At 42.5% G+C, this 18636-nt stretch overlaps 1 protein-coding gene across 1 annotated transcript in view; it reads left to right on the plus strand.

The window, feature by feature from the left end:
- Positions 1-18636, plus strand: part of ADAMTS12 (ADAM metallopeptidase with thrombospondin type 1 motif 12) — a 273919-nt gene that overhangs the window by 211618 nt on the left and 43665 nt on the right. Inside the window, exons 19-20 of the mRNA XM_019737332.2 lie at positions 4257-5375; positions 14794-14946. Coding sequence (XP_019592891.2) covers positions 4257-5375; positions 14794-14946 — 1272 coding nt within the window. The remainder of the gene's footprint in view (positions 1-4256; positions 5376-14793; positions 14947-18636) is intronic.

The following is an 18636-nucleotide window of genomic DNA, read 5'->3' on the forward strand; positions in this document are numbered from 1 at the left end:
AATGTCTACCATTTGTCGAATGTTTTCCACACTATGTAGCTTGTCTCATTTAACTCTTAAAATAACTCCATGAGGTTGGTATTAGTTCATTAATTTCTCTGTTTTCCCTGGCAGTTAGATGAATAGATTTAGTGGAATAGTAATTTCTCTAGGTTTTCAAGCCCTGGTAAACCTTAATTTTATGGCCTTGAGCTAGTATTAAACCTCTCTCAGCCTTTTCTTATTTAGAAAGACAGGGTTATTGTAAGGCTTAAAGATAATCCATGAAAGCCCTTCTTCACGTAGTGCCTGGCAAATAGTGAGTGTTCATTAAATGGTCACTTTATTATAAAGCAAGAAGACAAGGGGCACTTTTGCATGCTGCTCTAATTTTGCAAGCCTGTCCAGTCAATGGCACCCAAATGTCCTGACGGAATTGATCCCTGGCTCCCTACTTTTGGGGGCCAAAGATCAATAGCCAAGGTCAGGGCCATTTTATGCACAGAGCACTATAAGCACAGGGTTTAAGGCCTACTTTTTCAAGGGCCTATAGAAATGTTAGAGACCTGAGAAAAAGCTAATGCATTGCTTCCATAAAAACACAAGGACACTGCAAAATCAGAAATCAATATTTAATTACATATTAATAACAAATATTTATTGGGCATTTAGTATGTGTATTAAATACCTTTATAGGTATTAACACAATACCTCACAACGGCCTTATTAGCCCCATTTTATAGGGGGAAAAAATTGAAGCATAGAGATATTTAGAAATGTATTCAAGCTCACACAGCCTCCAAGTGATAGAGTCAGGATTTGAAAGCAGGCAGCAGAGGTTTTCCTCCAAACCCTCTGCTATCCTGCATCTCAGAGGTCTGCAAAATGAAACAATGTGACCGTTCTTAGTAGTCATAAAAAATGTGTTATGTTTGGAAATAGTTTGTAGATTGGCTTTTCTCCCTTTGCTGGAATTCCAGACTCTATAAAATGATTGTTGAGAAATCAAAGCCAGTCAAATTAAACGTTACCCTCACCAAATATTTTCAAAAGCAAAAGATTAAAAAGCCTTTCAAGTTGTTTTTACAGAAAAAGATTATATTTCACTTGAGACTAGAGATGCTTTTTAATATATTTGATGGGACATGGAGTGTAGCCTCCACCAGCAGCTGTGCCTAGGGTCTGTGAAGATCTTTGATTAGCCCTGTCTGTGCCTGACAAAAAGTACACAAGCAAACAAATGAGCAAAACAATCAATCAGCCAAGTTACTGAGAATCTATTAAGTGCCACGCTGTTCATTTGGGTGTTGGAGTGTACAAGTGACCCGCGAGACGAAGGGCTGATTTTCACAGACGCGCTTTCCTGGCCCTTCACACAGAAACACTGTGGCAAGCACCAATAACATGTCTGCTGCTAAATGAGAAGCAAAGTAAAACTCCTGTGCAGTCCCACAGGAGTTCCTGCTAACTGAAGGAACGCAGAGCATGGAAGGCTGGGAGACATTTTTGAGTCGCTTACATTAGTATTTATTCCCCAGCTTAGATGAAGGTCCAAAATGCTGCTGTAGGGGCTGGACCCCTGAGGTTTTAGCCTCAACTACCTGCTCTTTTGGTGTGGGACATCTGTAAGTGCCCATATCTCAGTACTTCCCAGATGTGAGCAGCCGTGCTTTGCCAGGCTTCCTGGAGAACACATATGGGCACTCTTGTTTGAAACAGCTACTCACAGTAAACCAGTTGGGGGCCATGTTGATTCTCTTCATCATGTTAAAGTTTTAAAAATTATCTAGTATTAGTTTCCTAGGACTGCCATATAACAACGTACCACAAACTGGGTGGTTTAAACAACAGAAATGTATTGTCTCACCACTCTGGAAGTTACAAGCCCAAGATCAGAGTGTTGGTAGCGTCAGTTCCTTCTGAGGGCTGGGAGGTAGAATCTGTTCCAGGCCCTCCTCCTCGCTTCTGGTGGTTTGCTGGCACTCTTTGGTGTTTCTTGGCTTGTCGATGCATCACCTTGATCCCTGCCTTCACCTGCACATGGCATTGTCCCTATGTATGTATATATGTATCCAAATTTCCCCTTTTTTTATAAAGACAACAGTCATATTGGATTAGTGCCCACCCTAATGACCTCATTTTAACTTGACTCCTCTGTAAAGACCCTACTTCCAAGAGGGGTTAGGATGCTGATATATCTTTGGTGGTGGTGGTGGGGTGAGGGGTGGGGGGAATATAGTTCAACTCATAACAGGTACCTGAGTGCTTTAGCTTACTCTCAAAGCTGGTTTTAGTATGAGATCCAGTCATTTCATTTATAAATTCCTGAGACTATGCATTAAATGTTTTCATGTCCAAAGCATTAGTTATTTCTCTATTCAGCCCTTTAGCTCAAACTCTCTGATAAACCCCAAGTGTGTTTTTAAAAAAACTTTCTTATCACTGTAGCTCTGAGCCAGTTGTGAGCCTCACTCCTTGACAGTGCACCTCAGGTGGGTGGAGTTGACTAATTTAGCAGACCTCTTTCTCAGCCAGCTCCCCCAGAGCTGGAGTGGTGGCAAGTGAGGGTAGCGTAACTCCCAGGGAGGACATTAGCAGATTGACAACCTGCTTGCCTGGCACAGAGTTCTAAATGATAAGGTAAGAGCATATGATAATCATAGCAGACACCGGTTTTGAGAATTCTGAAACTACCAATTGAGATGAGTTCTGAGTGTGGCTTTGTGTCCTGCATTTATCTCTTCTGAGGGTCTTGACAGTTCCTAAGGAGATAAACACAGTTGGAAGATGTACTGGAAGAAGTGTGGGCTGAATACAAAACAGTACAGCTTTTTCTGGTGTGACTATGAGAAAAGGCACCTTAGTTTTGAGGCCAATATACTTGGTAGAGAGTTAATGCCGTTCCACAGGCACAGTGTACCCCACTGCTAAGGAGCGGTATCCGTCAGTTATTGGAAAGATTCGCTGCCTGCTGTCTTTGCTCACATCGGTAAACAAAGCAGATGGGGAGGAATGGTCAGGGTGCTGGGGAACATATACTCACGGGGTATCACACAGAATAATGGTTGGGAAGCCCTTTGACATTCACTGAACATTATGCAGTCCCCAGTCTCAAGAACCCTGCTTTGGGGTCAGAGATATACGACAGACAAATGTGAAACAGCAAGGGAAGACTCCTGGACCGTTCACGTCCACGTGCCAGCTGTTTGGTGGATAACTTAAAATGTCATTGGAAAGGAAAGCTAAACATGGATCCGTTCGGTAAAAAAAATACAGATTTTTAAAACATCTAGAAATTTAGTATCATGTGGCAACTACATGTGGTTTGCAGCTGGTGAGATTGACGAAATAAATATTCTTTACCAAAAATCCTGAAGAAGGATTGTCCTGTTAGGATTGCACCAAAGGCAATCTAGCTGCCTGTGCTTTGGCATGCCCTACAGAATATGGAGGAAGCAGTGGGGGTGGGCCCCTGCCATGGCCCCCATGGATAGGTCAGCATATGCTACGGGACTCACCTGACTCTGGAAAGGGTGTCTCCCACCTTTGATTAACTACTCACCTTTAAATTTCAGAAAAGGTCTTAGTGATTGTCTAGCTCTTAATCTGACTCCATCTAACACAGGCAAGTGAAAATGGAACTTAGGATGCCTGGGTGAGGCTGTGAGTTATAATAGGGCTGGATGTTGTTGGAGGGATGGGCGTTAAGGGGTCTGACTCAGATGTTGGTATTTTTTCCCCATTGGAAATTGTGCCTTTCTTGGGGTTCAGAGCTCTGTGGCTAGACGGGCATTGCTGGAGGCCACATAGAGCTCAGCGTCCATTTCCTAAATATATAGGGAGGGTTTACTAGAACTAACTTAATAGATTTCAGAGATTATGTAAACATTTTACATTAATTTAATACTATCAAAACCCTAGGAAAGATATTATCTCTTAAAAAGGTCAGGTGACATATTTAAATCATTGCGCTCTGTAGATCCACCAAAGGTTCAAAGCCCAAGGAAACGTCAACTATACTATGTCATGGTTTGTGTTTTCAGTTTGTGGAGGATAAATGGTTGGTCCTGAGCCATAGCTGGTCCCCAGGAGATACATATTTCCATGGGAAACTAAAGGAACACAGAAACCAAATGTAAAATATGTATGTGCATGAAAAAAGACAAAGGAAATAATTTCAGCTGCACAGTTCAATGTCTTGTCCTGATTGTTGTGAATCTGAGCATGACAACCAATGCCTCTGTCCCACTAGACTAACAGGTATCTCTCTTTTCCAGTGTTCTGTGTCCTGTGGTGGTGGAGTGAGGATTCGCAGTGTCACGTGTGCCAAGAACAATGATGAGCCTTGTGATGTGACGAGGAAACCCAACAGCCGAGCTCTCTGTGGCCTCCAGCAATGCCCATCTAGCCGGAGAGTTCTGAGACCCCCCAAAGGCATGATTTCCCATGGGAAAAAACTACCTCCATCCGAGCAAAACCCCTTGAAACCCATCACTCCAACGACATCCAATCCCAGAATGCTGACCATACCCATGGTTCCTGAGCCTGTGAGCACAAGTTCTCTGGCAATCAGCAGCCCTAGTCCTACCACAGCCTCCGAAGAAGGAAACCTAGGTGGGAAATGGTGGCAGGATAGTTCAACCCAGACTGAACTGGACTCCCATGATGTCATTTCCTCTGGAATTACTTCCCAGCCCATCCTCACTTCCTGGTCTCTGAGTATCCAGCCAAATGAAGAGAATGTTTCCAAATCAGCCCCTGGTCCTACCTCAGAGGGAGACCTTTTAGGCACAACGAGTGGTTCTGATTTGTCATCTTCCAGCAACCCTGTGACTTGGCACCTGACTCCATTTTATACTTCGACCAAAGAGCCAGAAATGGAGCTTCACAGTGGCTCAGGAGAAGACAGTGAACAACCTGAAAACAAAAATGAAAACAGCTCTATAATATGGACCAAGACCAGGGGACATGAAAATGATGCTTCAGTGGAAAGAAGTACAGAAATGCCACTTGGACCTCTGCCAACACCTTATCTTTGGGGGGTGTCCTTGCGGTCACCTTTCAGCACAGTGCTAGAAGGACTGCTACCCAGCCAAAGGCCCCCTACTCTCAAAAATGGTACACTCAGAGCTGAGGGGATGGTCACTGAAAAGCCAGCTAATACTTCACTCCCTCTGGGAGGAGACCATCAGCCAGCACCCTCAGAAAAGTGGATAAACCACAACCTCCCAGAACTTTCAAGCAACATGAATCTAACACATACTTCTAGACCAGTCCTGACTGAGGAAGATGCAACAAGTCTGATTGCTGAGGGGTTTTTGCTGAATGCCTCCCATTACAAGCAGCTGTCAACGGGCCACAGCACTGCGCGCTGGATTGTTGGAAACTGGAGTGAGGTAGGAGTTCGGTGTCTTACCCCATGCCTGTTTCTATATGGAAGATAGTTAAGGGTGTTTGCATTCTTGTGCAAATTTCAAAATAGACATATGAAATATAGTCTAATGAGGAATAAATGTGAAGTAATTGGGTTCATGCCCTCACCTCCTTCCTTCAACTCAAAAAAAAAAAAAAAAAATGTGCAGGGAAGAGAACAAATGTAGTGAGATACAGTAAAAAGAACCTTGAACTAACACAGGAGGTCTGAGTCAGCCAGCTCTGTGATAGTGGAGAATTCAGTCCACTCTCTCTCAGCCTGCTTTTTATCTGCAGAATAGTGAGCTAATGTAGACCACCTCTAATGCCCCTTCCAGCTATAACTGTGATAATCCTATGATGAACAACTAATGGGCCTGAGTGCAGATTTCATTTAGAAAGCTAATGTTGAGGCCATAGTCTAAACTTGCCAAGTAATAACAGTTGCGATGGAAATCTAACACCACATTCTTTAAAAGAATTTGGTAGCTCACTGTAGCCATGATTTCTTCTCTTTTTGGTCTGTTTGCTTATATGCAAAAATTCATTTTGGCCCATTAAAAAAATTAGGATATAGAGGGAGAAGAAAACACATGATGAAAAAAATGTTGGCCTCTGTTTTCAGGCTTCAGGAATTTGGCTAGATATTTGTTTTACCATTTCTAGAACCAATTCAATCCTTTAAAACATCAAAATCATTTCTCACCCATTTGAATTTTGAATGCAAAGTATATGAACTTGTTAAAAATAATTTGACAATTCAGAAGAGGACTTTGTGGCAAAATAATCACATGTTCAAATCACTGAACATTTTTTATGACAATTCACGACTCCACTTCTTAGCTAAAGAGAAGTGAAATATTAGCAGCTAATATAAAAATAACAATACATTTAATTTATAAAGCATGTTAATTTCCAAACCACTTTCATATGTAGTCTCTTATTTTCTCCTTTTGACAGCCTTGGGGAGCAGGTAGGGTGTGAGTGATACCAATTTATAAATAGAAAAACCAAGATTTTTAATGGTTGAGTAACTTGTCTAAGGACACACTTGTTAATTTGATGATGAACATTCCAACTCCACTCGGATCTGCTCTCTCTAGTGAATTTCAGCAACAAGTGACAACTTTGCTGTATAAATTATTTCTTATGAAATAATCAGCATCGTTGGTTATGGAATTGACTATACTGGTAATAAATAGAGAATTCAAACTTCCAAAAAATGTTGTTTGCATTTGAGCTATGTTTTCACATTGATTTATGTTTGATTTGTAAAGTAAGTTGTCACATTTCCTGTCAATGGAGCAGCATTTTATTATCTCCATTTTCAAGTAAAGAATCCAGGTTCAGGAGGAAAAAAAATATTTTCATGCTTAGAGATATCCAATTTGTTGAAAAAATGAGAGGAATGGTTCTCATGATCCCTGACATTTTAGTCAGATTTTATTCCATTAGGAAAGTTCTAATGGGGTCTTCACAATGAGGAGGATGTTGACAGTGAACATTTATAAAGCATGTACCATGTTGCATAGCATGATTTTATGCTAATTAACACGCATTCTCTCATTTAATCCTCATCACAGCCCAAGGAGATTGATAATACTGTCCTCATTTTACAGATGAGGAAATTGAAGCTAAGAGAAGTTAAGTAGCTGCCCAGAATTACACACACTCATGAGTGATCGAGCAGTGATTTGAACCCAAGAAACAGATCATAGCCTCTGACCCATTGTTTTGCCAATCAGAAAACATCACCACTCTGCCTGTGTTCAATTTGTTTCTTCTTTGGTTATAGGACATAAAAACAATGCTAGTCATGAGGTGACCCTGAGTATACAGATGAGAAAAATCACAAAGTCCACAAGAAAGTATTTTAAAATAACACTGAGAGATCCATGGTTACTTTTGAGCTCACAGGGCCAAATGGTCCCTATAATGTCACCACAGTGGGTTTAGCCTAAATAGTTCAAAACAAAATTGATCTGTTTAGGTTTTTTGAGTGATGTCCTTGAAAGGATGGACGTAAAAGTAGTACCCTCAAAACATATCTTCCCTTCCAAAAACACAGAGCAGCCCTAAAGGACAGATAAATAGGCTTGTCATCTTCCAGCCATCATACCATGTTTTCCTGAAAATAAGACCTAGCCAGACAATCAGCTCTAGTGCATCTTTTGGAGCAAAAAATAATATAAGATCCGGTCTTATTTTACTATAACATAAGACCGGATATGATATGATATGATATGATATGATATGATATGATATGATATGATATGATATGATGATATGATATGATATGATATGATACCGGGTCTTATATTAATTTTTGCTCCAAAAGATGCCCTAGAGCTGATTGTCCAGCTAGGTCTTATTTTCGGGCAAACACGATAGCAGTCAGGATAGTGTGTGTCTTCTGCAAACTCAAAGACAGAGAGAACACGTTGTGGAAACTTAGGCTGCTATTTAATTTGTAGGGTTTTGTTAATTAGTCAGTGGAGATGAAGTCTAAAAGCACCTACAATTAAAGACACTATGGGCCTTGAGAAGACTACAACCTGGTCAAACAGAATATGAAAGAGTAGATGATAAAAGGCATAGATATAGGATTGATATCAGAATAATCAAAGTATGAATGAGATGTGTACAGTATGTGTACGTAATTAGAAATATCACACACACACGAGAGGGTAGGCTGTTGTAACAGATAGAGCCAAACAAATTATGGTTCACCAAAACCGCAGTTGATTTCTTACTCACATACTAATATAAGGTAATTTCAGGTCTGCAATGGTGGTGGTAGAGAATGATGCTCTGATGCATGTGGTCATTCGGGAATCCAGACTGACAGTGGTTCTGCCATCCTCCCATCCAGGGGTCACCATCCAGTCAGTCAGAAAAGGAAAAAAAAACATAGATAAATGTATTCCTGTAAGGGGTTTTATGGGCCAGGCTTGGAATGGGCATGTATTACTTCTGCTTACGTCCCGTTGTCTAGAACTCAGTCACGTGACCAAACCAAACTGCAAGGCAGCTGGGCAATGTAATCTAATTGTGTGCCTAGGAAGAAGAGGGAAAAGCTTATGGTGAGTGCTAGCAGTCTCTGACACTGAATGGCATGTCCCACTGTGTATATAAAAGCTCATTTTGGAAGCAGTGAGGATGAGGGATTTGATCTGTTGGGAGGTTACTGCAGTGGTCTAGATGAGGCACAAGAGCTAAGAATGCTCAGGATGAAGAGGGGAAGATAAATTTAAGAAGCCTTTAGAACTTAAAATCAGTAGGGTTTTGTGACTAACTAGATGTGGGGTCTAAAAGGAGAGAGGAGGAGAGCAGTCTGTCATGACTATTCAGGTGGAATCTGGGTGTCTGTTGGTTCATCCTTCCATAAACTAAGACAATGTATAGGAAGTGAGTCTCAGTTGAGACAAAGAAAGGAGGGCTGATGAGTTCAGTTATAGATCGAGTTTAACTGATGGTACTTCTGGGATATCCAGGTGATAACCAGACGATGTTTGTGTGTGGGCGTCTGAGGTTGTTGAGACTCAGCAGTGAAAACTGGAGATAAGATTTGGTAGCCATGACCAGTAGGAAGAAGTTAGTTAGAGCTTTAAGAGTGAATGAGGTCACCCATTAACCTGCAGGACGCAAAGAGGAGTGGGCCAGGAATGGGACTCTAGAAAACATTCGCGTTTTAGGTAGCTGGCTAACAAAGAGCTCACACATGGAAGACCAGTAAGGAATAGTCTAATTCTTAAGCTATAAACCAAGATGTCTAGGAACATAAGGACTGACAGTGGATCTAATGGATTTGACAGTTAGCAGGTCACAGGTGACTTTGGAGAGAGCTTCTGTAATGCGATGCAGGGAGATATCAAAGTGCAGTCCGCAGGAGAGGCCCTGTAGGCGGCTGTCACCATCCTCAGACAGAAGAGTCCCCACATTAGGACTGTGACTAGGGATGGACAAGCTCTCAGTCCACAAGTGAATACAAAAGTTTCATTAAACAGTAGCTTGAGGATGACCCAGAAATCAGTTAGTTTCCTGTCCCATCCTCTTTTCATCCATTCCCAAATCCAAAAGCAGTTGTGGAATTATTAAATTCAAATGTGTTCTAATGCTTTTGTCCTGAGGACAGTGAATGTGTGAATTAATTGATAAATGTCCATTGATTCTATGAGATTACTATATCAAAACAAACTAAACCAAAATAAAAGTATACATCAACCCTGATGACCATTGACTGATACACTTTGATTATAGTAAATCAGGATACACGGAATTGGTTTTATCTCAAATGTCATCATTTGACTTTGACAGAAATAAACTGTCTTATTGAATACATGGTAGCTCACCAAAAAATTGGCAACCGTGGTGGAGCCATTGAGAGCTCTTAATTCCAGGCAGTTTGGCTGCACAAGGGAACTGGCCCAGCTTGCAGTTGCTCAACGCTACAAGGATAGTACAGAGTTGCACATTTGGCAGGAGTTTCCTTCATGACTGGGCTTGGTGCCTGCTCCTTTTGTGTGTCTTTTGAGACAAAATGCTTACTACATAGAATTGTCAGAAAGGATCAGGACTCAGGATGAAAACTCTGGGTTTTGAGTTCCCCACTGCCCGATTTTGTATTCTGCTCATTTCTGAAGCCGTTTCTTTAGGCTTGCCCCCCGCCCAAAATAGCATTACTAGCCTCTCAATCACTAAGTCTTAGAAACTCCAGCATCACAATCTGCCCCTATGCCACTAAAAAGAACCCTAACAGTTTTCAAGTTAGTGTGACGTCATCATTCTGTCATCTCCTCTTTATTATCTGTTAGTTTGGGGCCCAGTGATTTTCTATCTAATGGTAGGAGGCATTTGGAAAAGAGTGGGTGCTTTTGTTTGTTACCATGATGGGGGGGTGGGGGTTGCTACCAGCATTCCATGTCTGAGAGCCAGAGATGATGCAAGTTCTGTGACATCCGAGGAAGTCCCTAACAAGGAAGAATTGTCCAGTCCAAAATGCCAGTAGTGCCCCAGTATCAAGAGTGAGGAACCCTTGGTTCCTCCTTTTGCTTAGGATACCTTCTTGCTGGTTTATGCACTTCCGGTCTTTCCCCTCTCCAGTGCTTTCCACACATCATCACAGGAGATGTAAGGCTGCCAAATTAGTCTTCCGAAAGGAATTTTCTAGTCATTCCAAATTCCTGCTCACATATCTTTAATGTCTCTCCGTTGAATATCAGATCAGATAAAATCCACTCTAACATCCAGCAGCCTTCACAACCTTACGTAATCCAGCTTTCAAACCATACTACCTCCCACTTTTTTTCATCCACCTTAAGCTTCCACCAGTCTTCTGCCCCTCTCAGTCAAATGCCTTTGTTTACACTGTTTCCTCTACCTGGATCGTTCTCTCTTTTCTCCTCTGCCCTTTTAAATCCTGCCTGTTCTTCAGTATCAAGCTTTGAGCTGCTTCAACTCTAAAGCGTTTCCTGATCGTTAAGATTGGAAATAATTTCTAAAGTTCCCTAGCATTTGCTCTGCTGTCTCCTTCACTGTGTCCTCCTATTTGCTGTCCTGTGTCGAAGGGCTGTTCATGTCCCTCGTGTACACATCGTGTTCGTCTGACTACTTGTGATTTCAAAAGTTAAGTAATTGATATAAAAACCAAGTTAACACTATAAATGGATGTAAAGTATAAAACCATATGTTCTGGGTTTGAATTCTGGTTCAATCACTAGCTGTATGTCCCCAGTTTCCTCATCTGTAAAATGAGGATGATAACAATGCCTGACTTATAAGTCTGTTGTGAGATAAAAGGAATAACTCTGTGTAACGTAACACAGAAGAGTGTCAGGTATATACTATTACTGAACTCAAGGGGTTTGCCACTTCCGGTATTCTATTCAAGAAGGAGACGTGGTTGTTGTTAGGTAATTTTATTTACTTGCAGCAAGTTAAGGAGACGGGATTCACATCCAAAGCTCTGTCTCTCCAAAGGGAAGCTTAATCGTTGTTATATGCACTATTTGGTTAATTGCCTGTTGACTGCTTCTTTGCAGTTGGCTATAATTATTGGGATGGGTTCCTGTCATGTTCATCCTGTTTACAGCTAAGTCTGCAAAATACTGTGCTATAATTTTAACATTGAGGAAGAATAGCATTTAGTAAGAACAACCCAGACCCTGAGACTCTTGTCCTAGCTAACAAATAGGGAGCACTCAGTATTTGCTCTGGTAATCTATGTGCAAAACAGAAAACAGGTGCTATGCAGTGTGCATGGGTGTGGCTCTTATTTTGACAGAAAATCACCTCTCCTGGAATTGCCTCTTGGTTCAGTCAGACCCCTGGGCCAGTTAGCTCTGCAGACGTGTAAGTGCAAGTGACAGTATAATTTTCCACAGCCTTTCACAGCAGTTTTCGCATGATTCTGATGTAGCCCCCCACGTCAGTTCCAGTCCTAACCATGCTGAAACCTGCTCCTTGACCTGTAAATCGGTGGCCATGGGGTCACTATCCGTTTGCAAGGTAAATTGAAGTTGTCCCGCTACTGCCTCAGGGTCCTCCTTTCTTCTTTGATCCTTCACTCCCAATTTGAAACTAAAATAAGTGACAATCTATGGAATCCCATTTTACTTTTCCTGCATTCCATGGACATCCTCCTGTCAGTTTTACCTTTGGACTGCTGTTTGCTGCCTAAATAGAAACTGTCAAAAACGAATGAAACAAATGTCGGCTCATGACCTCTGAATCCAGCAGAGCTCCAGAGACAACATACATCTTCTATCTGCAATGTAAATATGGTGCAAAGAACTATAGCTATCACTTGAGATTTACCAGGGTCATCACTAGCCTGGGAATTTGATCTCCCTAGCTCCTTTCCTGGATTTGGGCAAATGTCATGTGTTTCTCCATGTGGTATTATGAAATTCACAACATATTGTCTGTGTGACATTGAGCATGGCTTCTACACTCTCTGGGCCCCCAATATCTGGAAAGTGGCACTTCATAGTGCTGGCCTTGCAGGCGTGTTGTGGTTAGTAGGTGATATTTGTAGAAAACTAACTGTGTAAATGAATTATCTCTGTGGTCTTTACAAGAACCCAATGAAGGAGGTCTGAGTGTTTTCACCAGTTTTTCAGGCTGGGGAAGTTAGGAGACTGCAAAAGATCATACAGTTAGCCAACTGCAGAACTATAATTGTACTTTGAATCTCAGAAGGTTAGAGAAAATGTAGAAAGGGTAACTGTTATGTTGTTGTACCAATTGTCTATTGCTACAGTAACGCTATGTAACAAACAACCACAACACCTCAGTAAACATTTTTGTTCATGAGTCTGTGGGTCAGCTGAGAGGTTCTGCCCATCTGGGCCAAGCTTAGCTGATCTCAGCTTGGCTTGTCTTGCATCTGCTGGAAGGTAGGCTGAAGCCTCACTGGTCTGGGATGGCCTCAGCTGCGTCACCCAGCTCTGTTTCCCATGAGGTCTCATCCTGCAGCAAGCTAGCCTAGTTTTATACTCATGGCAGAGACAGTGGTCCCAGGTAGAAAATTGAAACAAGCAAGGCCTCTTGAGAACTGGCACATCATCCACTGCATTTTATTGGCCCAAGAAAGTTGCAAGAACAGTCTCGATTCAAAAGCTGGGGAAATATGTTCCACTGCTTGCTGAGAGGAGCTGCAAAGTCCCATTACAAAGAGCATGCGTGTGAAAAATATGGGCCACTAGTGCAGTCAGTCTATCACAGTGGTCAATGCATTTCAGCTGTTATTGTCTCTATTATATACATAATACAGTAGTACGTAGGAGACAGTGTAGGAACTCAGGGGAGATGCAAACCAAATCCTAAAGAACTTTAAGGAGGAGGAGAAATTACCTCCATAAATGAGCCAATTGGGAAAACAAAAATGATGATCTAGGCTATTTTCTACTCTTCCCTGTCTATGACTCTGTAGCAAACTTACTTACCTGTAAGTAACTGTTTTATGTTATCTATGTGTTATCTATGTGTTATAACACAAGAGTTTGCACAAAGTGAAACATGAAATTACATGGAAGGGGAAAATGTAGGAGAAATGTAAGGCTGGTTTGTATTTATACCTCATCAAAAGAAACGTTCAAAAATGTCATAGATGGAACTTCCACCTTTTTTTTTTCCATTAGCCCAGAGCTGTGTTTCACATGTCCAGAAACAGCCCCTCGTTCTGAGGATGGGCAGGGGAGAGGGCATGCAAGAAAAAACAACTGTATGTAAGAATTAGCCACACAGAATGGAAGAGATTATGGGAGGGGGAAGTTTGTGTAGTTATCAAGGTGACCCTATGCTAAACCTGAGATATTTAAGAATTATAAATAAATGGAAACATCTTGTGAGGATGGGCAATCTGTGTGGCTAAAGGTGATTAATTTATTCACCATGAATCAGCCAAGTGGTGAAAAGCATCACGTGTAACATCTTTCCAAGTGTAGTCTGAGGACACATAGCCCCTGTGTCACTTGGGAGCCAGTTGGAAATGAGTGCTCTCCAGCCCTACGCCAGACCTACTGTATCAGAAGCTGCAGTTAGTGAGGCGTCCTGGTGACTCCTATGTGCATTCATATGTGAGAAGTACTGCCACAACATATATCATACTGTGTTTTGCAGGCAGAAACCTTAGCCTTACTGCTTGGGCCAGCCAGCTTGCCAAGCCTTGGTTTCTTTGTCTAGACCAGGGGTGTCCAAACTGCGGCCCACAGGCCAACTGCGAACCACAATCCATTTTTTATTGGCCCGCAGCAAATTCCAAAAATATATTTAGTTTACTTAAATAAACCAGGTGAGGCAATACGTACTTCACCTCGAGTGAGTGGCCTGGCTGTTTGTATATTTTACCGCATATGGCCCTTGGTGAAAAACGTTGAAAAAATTTTGGACACCCCTGGTCTATACTCTAACAATACTACCAGTCTATACCAAAGTTTGTCTTGTAGAGGAATAAGTGAAATAATGTCATTGCTATGGTGTATGAATATAAGGTAAGACGCAGAGGCATGGGTCTGACGTCTACTTGGAACAGCATTGGCATGAATTGCGGCAGTCTGGCACTCATGCCAGCATAATTTTTAAAGGGAAGCAAATTCCCATTTGCATTGGCTTTTCTTCCTACATATAAATCAGGGATTCTCAATCCTGGTTGTTTATTAGAATCACCCGGGAAATTATTTAACTGACTGATGTCTGGGCCCTACCTGAAGAGATTTGCATTAATTTGCCTGGGGCAGGGGGTAGGGGGCGGGGGGAGAGGGCGCTGGTGTTTTTTAAGAGCTCCGTGGGCAGGTGGTTTTAGTGATTCGCTGAGGCTGAGAACTCCCTCCTCCAGTGTGTCAGCGGGTGTGTCTGAGGAGGTGGCCCTCAGCTTCTGGCTCTCTCTCCTTGCCTATGCAGTGCTCCACCACCTGTGGGCTCGGGGCCCACTGGCGCCACGTGGAGTGCAGCACCCAGGTGGATTCCGACTGTGCTGCCATTCGGAGGCCTGACCCCACGAAGAGATGCCACCTCCGCCCGTGTGCCAGCTGGAAAGTGGGAAACTGGAGCAAGGTAACTTTCAGGCTCAGCAATATTGGGGGCGGGGGGTCATTTATATAGACATTTGCTAAGGCGGGCTTCTCTTATTTCCTGCCTCCCTGCCTCCCTTCTGCCTCATTTGTTTGATAAAATTGTGGATGAATAAATCATAGGCATTACCATTGGCCTACTCTTGTGTAGTCTTAGAACAAGTACAGAGTTTTTATTAACCTGCTCATTTTTATCTGCCCGTCTTTTCCCTTACCAGATAAACTGGGGTGGGGGGAGTTACATTTGCATAATTAACTGCTTGTCCGGCATGCAGCACTATTTCTAAATTGCTTAAATTTAGCATTATAGTTAATAATTACACATTATCACATGTGTAATTAAATCATGACTCAGCAGCTGCTCACAAAACAAGTATACCGTTTACTTTGCCAGACCCGAAATGAAAAGAAAGCTGAGCCATAAAGAAGAACTTGGTCTTTAACAGTGAATTTCTGGTAGCCATCTTTTTCAAGTGCAGGTGTGTTGTCTTTGCTAATCTGGCTGTGGTGACTCATGTCACTGTGCTGTCTGCATAGTCCTGTGAAAGCCTGCACTAGGTTTTAGGACTCGCCAGCTTTAGTGCTCTGGGGCACTGACCAGGCCCAAGCTGCCTGTCACCCTGGAAGCGGCTGAGCCAGCTCCTGGGGGTTACACCCAGGCCATAAGACACTGGTCAATGGAGGTGGTGAGAGCCACTTGGCAGGAGGGGGTGCAGAGGTGGGAACCATGTATACACTTTGTTTGCTAAGCACACCCAACCCTGGGATGCCCTCCACACACCTGTCTTCTCTCCTGGGAACTGATTTCCCTTGACAGCCTTGACATAGAAGGTAAAAGGAAGCGCAATCCAGAAGTTTGGGGAGGCTGGCGTCCCCTCTAGAAGTTAGCACCCTCAGGTAGTGGCGAGCTTATGTCCCCCGACAAGCAGCCCCATGAGCTGTCTCACTGGACTTGTCTGATTCTCCTGACGGACTTACCTGGCAGACAGAAACATGGAATGTCACTTCTGTTTAAGATGCTTTTCCCAAAGTAAGGCTGTGATCTTTGGGAAGAGAGGGAAAGTAGGGCTACTCCCTGAGAAAACTACTTTCCATTTCTTTGATGCCTGCCAAACTCCCTTTCTCTGTTTACGCACCATTTCTCTTTCAGGAATGAATACTCACCCTTTTTTCTTTCTATACCAACTCATAACAAACTCAGGGGGCAACAAGGACTACGTGCTTAGCTACAAATTTGTTTCACTATCCAGAAAAATCTCCAAAAACATCTGTCTCCGACCTTGCCAAGCGCTGACCAAATCCTAAAGGTCCACTTTCCCATCATTGCAGCTAATTGTTTCCTTGGAAATTACATGGCTCATAAAAAGGACAGACACATAAAATAGCTCACATTTTGAAAAGGTCACTCAGTATAAAACCTTAGGAATTCCAGCTGGTCTAAAACACTGAATGAGAGTCCCAGAAGTTCTTCTCCAGGGTCAGACCCGCTAAGGAAAGCCCTGCTCTGCCAGTGCATCCCTGTCTCTGGGTCTCCATGTCTCATGGCCGGAAAGGGTGGCAGCTACTGTATTTATTAACCCCTGAAGCATTCTTGGTGGTCCTGTAGAAGCTATCGCTCACGTGTCGTCAAGTTCTGCCAGAATGTATTGATCAGCACAGCTAAAATCTAATCCTCAAAGTTACTACAGTCCTATCAGCAAAGAAAATATCTTTTCTCTGAGGATAATAGATAGGCCTTATGTCAGAGACACTGTTTAACTACTGATAGTCAGTTGCCCTGACTTTTGTTTTGTCTGATTCTTATGAATATTGCATACATGACTTCCTTTTTTCCTAGGGATGTTGATTTAGGTTTTATCTTAAATTTTGATGATGAAGAGAGACTCCTTTTTGACTCCCACAGCATTAACCAGTTCATACGGATGTCTGAAGTCCAAATCATGCCCAGGGAAAGATATGAGGGCCTTCTTAGTGTCACTACCCCATCAGGACGTTTCAGCTCACTCAGAGGCAAACCTCCAAAATCTCAAGTAGGAAAGTAGACCCCTGGTTTTGCCTTTAAATATCCAGGGGGTTTAGATTCTGCCAAGTTGACAAATTTGCCTTTTCACAGATTCTTTCTCAGAGAGAAGAATTCTAATGTTCTCTTGAACCTTCTGCATTATCCCACCAATCTCTCCCCCAAATCCAGAAATACTTGAATGCTCATAGGGCTGCAGGGTATGCTGCAACCTTACCTGAAGCCATAGGTAAAACTCCTGAGGCCTCCGGGTTTCTCACCAGTAATCTCCTACTACTGTGCTTGCTGTCTGAATTGCAGTTGTTTTACTGGCTTATGTCTCTAGCCTCACTCATGTCCTTGATGAATTCAGCCTGATACAGCAGCTGTGGACATTTCTCATATACGTGACAGTAGAATGAGACTGTACATCAGATCTCTACCTTGACAGTGTGTAGAAGTAGTTTTTCAGAATGGCTTGCTTCCTCTTGATGCATTAATCTGTCCGTAGCAAACTCAAAGCCATAGTCCTCAGGTTTATCTCAGAGGCATACTTGGAAAACGTAGTTCTGCAGAATTGAATATGAGAAGAGACGCAAGGCTGGGGATCAGACACCTCTGAGTTGGTGGCCCCCTCTGTCACTGTCACTGACCAGCGTGTGACACTGGTCCATTCAGCTAACGTCTTAGACCATTAGATTGCTCATCTCTGAAAAATGGAGAACATTGCCTCTATTTACCTCTTAGAGTTGTTACAAGGATCAAAAGAGAGACTATTTGTGAAACAACTTTATAAATAGTGAAAAACTGTTCAGATGAAGCCCTGGGCAAACTTTAAACTCCAGGTAAAGATTAGAACTGGCTCTTACGTATTTAGTAACCTCTGCTTTCCTGGACTTAGGGCAGAAGGCCTGTGGACAGGTGACAGTGGAGTCAGTCCTGTCAGTGGAGTGACTGGTTCGAGCAGGTGTCCATTCCCCAGGACTAAGCAGACAAGGTGCTCCACGTGTCCATGAACTTCGGAGCACTTGACCTACCTTGGGCCCTGGCATTCGCCAAAGACCACCATGCTCCCAACATTGCACTTGAGATAAACAATTCACTTTTAATCCAATACAGGACCTCCTTTATAATTCCCACCAAGGAAAGAAAAGCTTGGAGTTTTAAATCACTAACATTTGATCACACAGCTGGTTCTAAATACCCTCAGTTTGAAGAAACCATCACCTGGGGGATGAGTCATCAATTTAATTACAGCTTTTCAGAAAGAGAGGAAACGCTGCCCAATAAATATGTACATCAGTTGTAAGACACATGCCAATATCAGAACCTGAAAATTTTCTGTAAGAAAAAAGTGTGATTCTTGTGGTGGAAGAAGGACAGTACGTGGTAAAGGTGAGCTGGGGAAACCCTCAGGCTTGACACCAAAGCTGTGAATCATCCACAGCTCCACACACTTCCGGATTGAAGTTTTTGCCTGTACCCTCTGAAGTTTGATGAGCTGGTGGCTTGACGACCCCTTTATTATCTCTCTTAGTATGAGCACTGCCCTTTTCATAGTTCAGCCTAACAGATCTTGATTATTTCTGAAATAAATTAGAAACAGGTTTACATTTTTTTCTTGCAATGTTCTGTTTTTCCCACCTAGGCAATATTGCAATTTTATTTTAGCAG

The sequence above is a fragment of the Rhinolophus sinicus genome, linkage group LG03 (assembly GCF_036562045.2).
Source record: "Rhinolophus sinicus isolate RSC01 linkage group LG03, ASM3656204v1, whole genome shotgun sequence".
Classification (NCBI taxonomy): Eukaryota; Metazoa; Chordata; class Mammalia; order Chiroptera; family Rhinolophidae; genus Rhinolophus; species Rhinolophus sinicus.